Source organism: Myotis davidii, unplaced genomic scaffold (assembly GCF_000327345.1).
Source record: "Myotis davidii unplaced genomic scaffold, ASM32734v1 scaffold106, whole genome shotgun sequence".
NCBI lineage: Eukaryota > Metazoa > Chordata > Mammalia > Chiroptera > Vespertilionidae > Myotis > Myotis davidii.
Genome location: NW_006297290.1, coordinates 185,668 through 195,226, shown reverse-complemented (window position 1 = coordinate 195,226; position 9,559 = coordinate 185,668). Strand labels below are relative to the sequence as shown.

Sequence of the window (9,559 nt, the reverse complement as noted above, 5' to 3'; positions counted from 1 at the left end):
GGTTTGGCTCAGTGGACAGAGTGTCGGCCTGCAGACTGAAGGGTCCTGGGTTCGATTCCAGTCAAGGGCATGTACCTTGGCTGTGGGCACATCCCCAGTAGGGGGTGTGCAGGAGGCAGCTGATCAATGTTTTTCTCTCATTGATGTTTCTAACTCTCTATCTCTCTCCCTTCCTCTCTGTAAAAAAATCAATAACATATATTTTTTAAAAAAAGAAAAAGGGGCATATAATAAATCTATTGTAAGATCATAATTTATACCTATAACTTGAGCAGTACTATTGAAAAATGGGTATTATTGGCTTCTGGTCAAGATGACAGTGTAGATTAAAGTAGTACTTGAAACTGCCCACAATCGCATCAAAATTACAACTAAACTACAAAATAACCATCATTCTGAACCACCTGAAATCTAGTCGAGCAGAAGGATATAACTCAGGACATAAAGAAAAAGCCACATCGAGACTGATAAGAGTGGTGGTGACACAGAATGGCTAATCTCACTCCATTGTTCTATTTACTCTGCCACTAGTGGACTTCTAAATCACAGCCCTCCGCCCTAACCGGTTGGCTCAGTGGATAGAGCGCCAGCCTGTAGACTGAAAGGTCCCAGGTTCGATTCTGGTCAAGGGCATGTACCTGGGTTGCGGGCACATCCTCTCCAGTAGGAGGTGTGCAGAAGGCAGCTAATTGATGTTTCTCTCTCATTGATGTTTCTAACTCTCTATCCCTCTCCCTTCCTCTCTGTAAAAATTCAATAAAATATATTAAAAAAAATAAAAATAAAACTCAACCCTCCTCAACTTGCTCTCTTATTTAATGTATGTCAATGCCTTTCCATATTTTAGTATGAATTATAAGGTATTTTATGCTTGCTGTCTAATTGCCACTATGGCTTCATGCCCACTCATCTCTTCAGGTGGACTCTTGGATCTAGGCTTCACAATCTATTTCCAATTCTTTCCCTCACCACCTTAATATTCTTAAATATCTGACCTTGAATTTTTTTAAAAAAAGACAGTTCTCCTGACTGGTAAAATCCTTCCCTACCTCACAAAACTGGTGAGTTTATACCAATAATTTGTTAACTCTAAGCTCAATTATTGAAGGCATTTCTTGTCTACATATCGCAGCAGCAGAGTCATACTGAATTAAATGTTCCCCTTTTGCAGTCCTTTAAATCCCTGTGCTCGCTGGTATTATAACATCTTAAGAAAAAAAATAACTGTTGTAATTAGTGAACATTGTTTCTAACTCTTCAAAGGGCCTTTGATCACCATTGAACCAAGGACCAGATTTATTTTTTTCAGTATCCTCTGAACTAAGACAATTTGAGGCATAAAAAACTAGCAGTAAGTTTGTGTTTGAAAGCATACTTGGGTGTATCATCTGTCATTCAAGCTTCCTTAGTTTCTAAATGTAAAAATTTTAATCCAAACTGTTATCAGTGTGCACAATGTCCCAGTTCATCATGGACAAATTGGCACTCCTACAACAGGTATGTTTTACTATAATGTTCATCTTTATTCATTGAGTCTTGTGGCTATTCTGGCACCTTTCAAATAATAATGCACTGGTACCATCCTACTTTATCCAGCTATAAATTCATCACTTCCATCGCCAGCCCAGCATGGTCAGTGGAAGACTCGGGTTTGTTTAATTTTTACAGGTACAACCTGGCTGAGTGAAATTGTAGACGTGATCTTTAAAGATGGTGATGTGGAAAAGTGCAAAAGAGATGCCATTTTTAATCGTATACCTTTCTTAGAATGCAGAAAAGAAGAGATGATGAATGGTAATGTTTAAGTTGATTTTAAAAGCTGTACTATACACATCTTTTAAAGTGTGGATGTAGATGATATATGGAAAGAGACTGTAAGCAACAATGGCAATTACTATTATGTCTTTGACATAGCAAAACATGTAAATTTAAATGAAAATCTTGACAGAGATTATGGTGTAGCATGTGTCTAGAAAAGAGTGAATAGAATAGCTCTTATATGTCTCAGTAGAGCCTAGTAATATGTATTTATGTCTCCATGGGCTAAATGTGGTAATATTTTAAACACTAGAAAAATATACATTTTTAAAGGATCTATGCAAAAAGATATGCATCGAAGATTGTTTTAACATTGTAGAAAATTTCTTAGCCATATTAGTTAAGAAAAGAATAGTTAGAAGTGATATAATAACACTATAAAATCATTAAAAATGTTAGGCTATCATATGTTTTTTGACATTGCAGTATCAGTGTAATAAATTGAGGAAAAAGGAGAATTAGAAAATATTGAAAAATTTATGTGTGTATGTGGTATTTGGATGGCTATGAGTCTGAGCATATAAATAGATATACTTGTCGAGAAAGCTACTGACCCAAATATTAAGAATAATTTTTCCAAAGTGATGAAATTTTATTTGATCTTATTTTTTCTCTATTATTTTCTCTATCTAAAATTCTGTCATAGTATATACATTATATAAATATTATCATTAATAAAAAATAAAATCTTAGTTATTTCTATTTTTTAAATATCTATAAAATCCATATAAATATTTATAATTTTTGAAGTTATCTAACCTTTAATTTTTTTTTTATAATCCAGGGGTAAAACAATTAAAAGAGATGGCATCTCCTAGAATCTTGAAGACTCATTTGCCAGCGCAGCTTCTTCCAGCTTCATTTTGGGAAAAGAACTGTAAGGTAACCAGAGTCAAGTATTAAAACTTTATCCAACTCCAGGAAATTTTAGAATATTCAAGTCATAACTGTGTTGTATACACGCTTGTTTCTTTATTCTTTCATTGAATCTATAAACATTTAATAAATGTTCAACAGGGTTAATAATAGCTTGGATGAGAAGATAAAATTCACCTTTTTTCTGTAGTAATTAGAGGTTTTATAGTAGGATCTTAACACTGAGATCCATTTTTCTTAGAATAAAATAGAAGATTTTATTAACAATTGTTTGAAAATGTGAAGACTTGAGTAAGACAAGTTAGTGAGCCTAATCATATCTCATAAACCAGGGGTGGGAACGTCTGGCCCAAGGGCCATATAAAGCCCACAAAATCATTTGGTCTGGCCCTGCAAAAGCATTAAGGGTAAGTTCATTACATGTTTGACCAGGCTAATTTTTAAGTGGACAATTTTATATGATGTATTAAATATCCAAATGGTCCTTGGCAGAAAGAAGGTTCCCCTGCAGGTGGATCCATCAGAAGAGCCTTTCTTCCCTGACGGCCTTGCTCAGGAGCCTGAGGGTGGAAGTGGGACACCACAGGATGTGCAGTTTGCTTTTGCAGAACTTTTTCAGCAGCATTGTCTATCGGACCTAGAAGAGACCACACAGATCTGGTCCAACTGACTATGAAGTGGACAGAAATTTAGGTCCCAAATGTTGGTGCTTTGTACAAGATGGTAGAAAATCTTAGTGCCAGAAGTAGCAATTAAAACCAACCGTCCTGCTGGTTAATTTGCTAGAGTTTCCTCTTTATGTGAAACAGAAACTCAACAAGATGTTGGTGACGGTTACATGTTCCCTGAGGTGAATGTGCATATTGACCCACATGAACATGATTTTTTTAAAAAGAGTGTGAGTGAGGAAACAATAAGACTATCTTTTTCTTTATTATACAGAACGGTGGGGTAGTATAAAGCTCAGAGGACTTTACTGTTGACTGAGTGATTTACAAATCATTTACTCTCATTGATTTATTCTCGGTGTTGTTTTGTGACTTAGCTTCAGTTTAGTTTCTTCACTTATAAATTAAGGATACTAATCTATCTGGTCCAATTTATAACAATGAGATTGTGACACTTAAATGAGGTGTTACATGTAAAAATATCATAAAAATGAAAAGTGAGAATTAACATTGAACAACTGTCACTTTAAAAGATATTGTCACTTCAGGCTATTAAAGGACTTTTAAATAACTATGTACTTTCTAAGTTGATTATGTAATTTTTTATAGTTGAAAACACAAATGCCTTTTTTAAAATCTTGATGAAACTGTATTTAAAAATTGTAGGTTTTTTTAATATTTGATTTTACCCTCTTAGATGATCTATCTTTGCCGGAATGCCAAGGACGTGGCTGTTTCTTTTTATTATTTCTTTCAAATGGTAGCTGGTCATCCAAATCCTGGAACTTTTCCAGAGTTTGTGGAGAAATTCATGGATGGAGAAGGTAAAAACAGCTTCCTCTCTTTAAATTCTTTCAAGGTAAATGATACAAGACAAATGGTGTCCCTGAGCAAAAATGTTTGTTGTTTTTCCTGGTCTGTTATTTTCCCTGATCTTTAATTAAAACACAGATGTTCTAGATGCCCTTGAACTTTAGAGCAAATTTTCAGATGTGGATGGCAAATTGTAGAACATAGAAAGTTCAGCCTAATGCCTAAAAACATATATTTAGGGGGTGGAGGTAACAATTTTTCTCTCTAAGATTGAGACTCAGTGTCCAATTTTTTCTCTTGTTCTTTTTTATTAGAAAAGTATTTCACAGAATGTTATTAGCACTCTATTGAACAAGAGGAGGGAGAGAATAAAGGAGAGAGAATGTCCATTTGTTTCCAAGGAAAATTTCAGGTGTTACATGAGCCACAATTTATAAAGAAGTCTGAATACCTACGGAGTTTTTACGCATTCACTCAGTGTACAATCTGAATAATTCAACTAGATTTCTCAGAACAGTACAAGAATTACTTGAGCAGTAATTCTGGAAAATGTTGCCTTTTTATTTAACTAGAGACTAAAATAACTAAGTATTTAGATTTGAGGAAGAAAGGGGTCAGGAGATTCTAGTGTTAACTGAAGAAGGCCATTCTGACTCTGTAGTAATAAGTTGTAAGGAAAATGATAGCAATGCCACTTTTATACCCATAAAAGCTAATATTGACTCACTAAAAGTAGGATATTTGTGCTTTATTTTTATTGTTGTATTTGAGAAATTTTATGCTAATGCATAATGAATAAAATATTTGCCTCAAGATCCTTAAAACTCACATTGTAAGGCAGAGAAACATAAAGTTGTACCTCCACAAAAGAGATGAATAAGATAATTGTAAATAGCATCACGTAACTTTTCCTATAAAGAAAAATTGCCAATAGAGTCAAAGAATAGAAGACATATGCAATGATTTAGTGCAAAGCAGAATACTTGGACTCACACATTATTAAATCATTTTGTGAGCTTTTATTGGCTGAAACACTTGGATATATGTGAGAAAAAGATAAGGAGAGAGAAAGGAAAAGATAACATTTGGTCATATCACATCATCTCCCAAATCTAATTCTTTTAGAGTGAGAATGGCACTAAAGTTTCCTAAGAGAATAGCTTTTATCATAGAAACTGCAAGTACTGTAATAAACTATTACATAGTTACTAGCTTCAGTTGCCAAAGCCAGATTGTAAATGGCAAATTTGAGAACTGGGCTGACTTCTTATTTTAAGAACGTTGATAGTTCCACTAACTCAACTCCCTTCACTAACAATCTGATTTTACACACACACACACACACACACACACACACACACACACACACACACACACACCCCGCGCGCACAAACGTTTCAAAAATGATTTCATAAACTCTGAATCAAATTGATGGGAGGGGGACTTCCTTCACTTGTTCTCTGTGCCATAAACATGTTACAATGATGGAAGTTGAGAATATGTTTCCATATATAAATTATTCAACATATTTTGCCTCCTTGCTGCAGGGAAATGTGCTTCAGATGTGAGGCTGATCTCTAGTTTTCATTTCATGATCATTTATTGATATTTATTTATTGCTACTGTTGTTTAAACATTCATTCTTCAAGCTGTATAGAGATGATACTGTGCTCTTATGTTGCCTTTATCTCTAATTTTAGTTCCTTATGGTTCCTGGTATGAACATGCAAAATCTTGGTGGGAACTGAGAAAGAATCCACGTTTGCTATTTCTTTTCTATGAAGACATGAAGGAGGTGAGAAACAAAACAAATGGACAACTTAGTAATTTCTAAAATGTTAGCATTTGGCAACACTCTAGGATACAAAGGTCTACCTTTAAATAAATGATGCTGTCGCCTCCAAAAGTTACAATTATCCAGGTACTTTAACACAGATTTTAAGTTAGTAAATACAAGTTTCCTGTGAATGAATGCATATGTTTAAAACCAAGTCTCAAAAAATTACCAACAATAAAATTTGGAAGAACTTGAGTTTATAAAACAAACAGCAACACATGCACACACATTCACAGAAGGAATCACAGCAGGCAAGAAGAGTCAACTAATCTCCAAATCCATAGATGTCTGGTAAGGGCTTTAACATAATTATGCTTAATATGTTTAAAGAAATAAAAGAAGAAATTGAGATTTTTGCAAAGAAGCATGAGGTTACTAACCTTAATAAGTCAACTTGGGAAAAAATAACAAAACAGAATCTCTAAAATAATAAATTAAAATTAGACATTAAGAGTTGGTTTAAATAACAGTAAGACATGGCTGAATCATGCATTAGTAATGTGGAAGATGGAGCTGAGTTAATTCTATAGAATTCACCACATTGAGATAAATAGAATACTTTATTAAAAAAATGTAATGGACATGTAGGATAACATGATAAGGTTCCACATATATCAACTCAAACCTTCAGACGGAGAGAGTTAAGAGAATGCTTAGAACAGCAATATATAAAAATCTGATGACCTCAAAATTTCCTAATAACTTAGTTTTTCTCTAGCTTCATTAGTAATCAGGATAATTCCAAATAAAAATCACTATGAAATATTATCCCATACCCACCAGACTGACAACAATGAAAAAGTCTAACAATAATAAATGTTAGTCAGGATATGGATCAGTGAGAAGTAACATACTGCTGATGGTAGTGTAAAAGATACACAATGGAATAAACTTGTCACTATCTACAACGGGCAAAACATGAATGGAACTGAAGACCCAGAAATTCCACTAGTAGATATATATTCTTGAGAAACTGAATATGTACAACAATCTTAACCATAAACACACTCTGCCACCTGCTGCCAATGCCCACCATGTTCTACACACTCCCCCCTGGTGGTCAGTGCATGTCATAGTGACTGGTTGTTCGGTTGTTTAGTTGTTCAGTTGTTCCACCATTTGGTCTATTTGCATATTAGCCTTTTATTATATAGGATTATTGGCTATTTTTCCTGTGCTGTACATCACACCCCCATGGCTTATTTATTTTATAACTGGAAGTTTGTACCTCTTATTCCTCTTCACCCTTTTTACCTGTCCCCCACTCTCCTCACCTCTGGCAACCATTAGTTTGTTCTCTGTATCTATGAGTCTATTTCTTATTTTGTTTTTTTGCTCATTTGTCCTGTGTTTTTTCAGATTCCACATATAAATGAAATCATACAGTATTTGTCTTTCTCTGACTTATTTTGCTTTGCATAATACCCTCTAGGTCCATTCATATTGTTGTCAATGGTGAATTCTTTTTTTTTTTTTATTGCTGACTAATATATAAATCACACATTTTTAATCCATTTGTCTGTCAGTGAACTCTTAGGTTGCTTCCATATCTTGGCTATTGTAAATAATGCTGCAATGAACAGAAGTGCATACATTTTTTTTTGAGTTAGCGCTTTTATATTCTTCAGATAAATATACAGAAGTGGTCATATGGTAGTTTTTTTCTAAAATTTTTGAGGAACCTCATAGTGATTACTTCAATTTACATTCCCACCAGCAATGCACAAGGGATCCTTTTTCTCCACATTCTTGTCAAACTTATTTGTTGACTTCCTCATAATGGCCATTCTGATAGGTGAGAGGTGATATCTCACTGTGTCATTGTGGTTTTTATTTGCATTTTTCTGATGATTAATGATATTTAGCATCTTTTCATGTCTGTTAGCCATCAATATATCTTCTTTGGGGAAATGTCTAGTCATTCTCTGCCCAGGTTTAATTCTGTTGGGTTTTTTTTATATTAAGTTGTCCGAGCTCCTTATATATTTTGGATATTAACCCCTACTGGATATATTATTTGCAAATATCTTCTCCCATTCAGTAGGTTGTCTTTTTATTTTGTTCATGGTTTCCTTTACTGTGCAGAAGCTTTTAAGCTTGATGTAGTACAATTTATTTATTTTTGCTTTTGTTGCCCTTGCCTGAGATAATATATCCAAAAATATATTTCTAAGATTAATGTCAAAGAGTTTACTGACTGTATTTCCTCCTAGAAGTTTTATGGCTTCAGATCATACAGTTAAGTAAATCATAAATTTGAGTTTATTTTTGTAGATGGTGTAATAAAGTTGTATTTTCTATGTGATATGCAAGAATGGAAATCATGAACCAAAAAATATCTCCATTCATGAGAAAAGGTGAGATGGTCACATGATTTGCCTCTATTACTATAAGAGGTCACAAGTTGAAACGATTATAGGCAAACACCTACAAAGGCCTATTCATATATGTGGACTCTGCTTGTTTTCTGCAGTGTTGTTTCACATATGAGAACTCTCTTTATTGTGTTACCAGTCTTCAGAGACATAAAACACTAGTTATACTAGAATTACTAATAAATTGCTATTACTTATTGATTATTTAGTATTAGATGTCAAGTGCATGAAATGTGTGCACTTGGGGGAAGGTCCTTCAGCCCTGCCTGTGCTCTCTCACGGTCCAGGTGGTCAGTGCACATCATAGTGACCAGTTGTTCTGCCATTTGGTCGATTTGCATATTAGCCTTTTATTATATAGAATATGCGGCATCTATACTAATAAAAGGGTAATATGTTAATTAGACCAGGTCAACCAGACATCTTCTAGATGTCCGACTTCCTTCTGGACAAAGCCACGATGGTGGGGGTCAAGGCAGAAGTGGTTAGGGGTGATCAGGCCAGCAGGGGAGCAGTTAGGGGGCAACCAGGCTGAGAGGGAACCAGTTAGGGGTGATCAGGCAGGCAAGTAAAGTGGTTAGGGGTGGTCAAGCAGGCTGGGGCCAACCAGGCTGGCATGTAGAGTGGTTAGGGGCGATCAGGCAGGCAGGCAGGTGAGCTGTTAGGAGCCAGCAGTCCTGGATTGTGAGAGGGATGTCCCAGATTGGAGATGGTGCAGGCCGGGCTGAGGACCTTCCCCTGCCCCCCGTGCACGAATTTCATGCATCGGGCCCCTAGTATAAGAATTCCCAGCATTCAGTACAACCTCAGCCCCAGCACTAATACCCTCTGCTACCTACCATTTACTAGGCCTGGGAGCCTTGGTGCTATACCATGTACATTATGTAAATACATATAAATTTAAAATTCTAATTATCTTTAAATTTTCACTAGATACTCTGATGAGATACATACAGTATTTATAAAGCCAAACACATGTAGGATATGCAGAGTATTGGCACATCTGGACTTACTGATATGTGAAAAAAAATGTGGGTTTTCGGTGTTCATCTTTTTTTTTTTTTTAGAAGCAGAATAGAGAAAATCTTGCTCTTTGATCTAAATTGCCAGTGAAAAGGCGAGGACATTTTTTAATTAATAGGAATAACAAACCTGCCACTGGGTGAAAACAG

The 9,559-nt window shown here is 35.1% G+C and overlaps 1 protein-coding gene across 1 annotated transcript in view; it reads left to right on the top strand.

Annotated features, from left to right (window-relative positions):
• The window catches only part of LOC102756613 (estrogen sulfotransferase), a 94,600-nt gene that overhangs the window by 83,215 nt on the left and 1,826 nt on the right, over positions 1 to 9,559 (top strand). The window contains exons 5-10 of the mRNA XM_006773100.2: positions 1,669 to 1,794; positions 2,603 to 2,700; positions 4,060 to 4,186; positions 5,876 to 5,970; positions 6,083 to 6,096; positions 8,326 to 8,369. Coding sequence (XP_006773163.1) covers positions 1,669 to 1,794; positions 2,603 to 2,700; positions 4,060 to 4,186; positions 5,876 to 5,970; positions 6,083 to 6,096; positions 8,326 to 8,369 — 504 coding nt within the window. The remainder of the gene's footprint in view (positions 1 to 1,668; positions 1,795 to 2,602; positions 2,701 to 4,059; positions 4,187 to 5,875; positions 5,971 to 6,082; positions 6,097 to 8,325; positions 8,370 to 9,559) is intronic.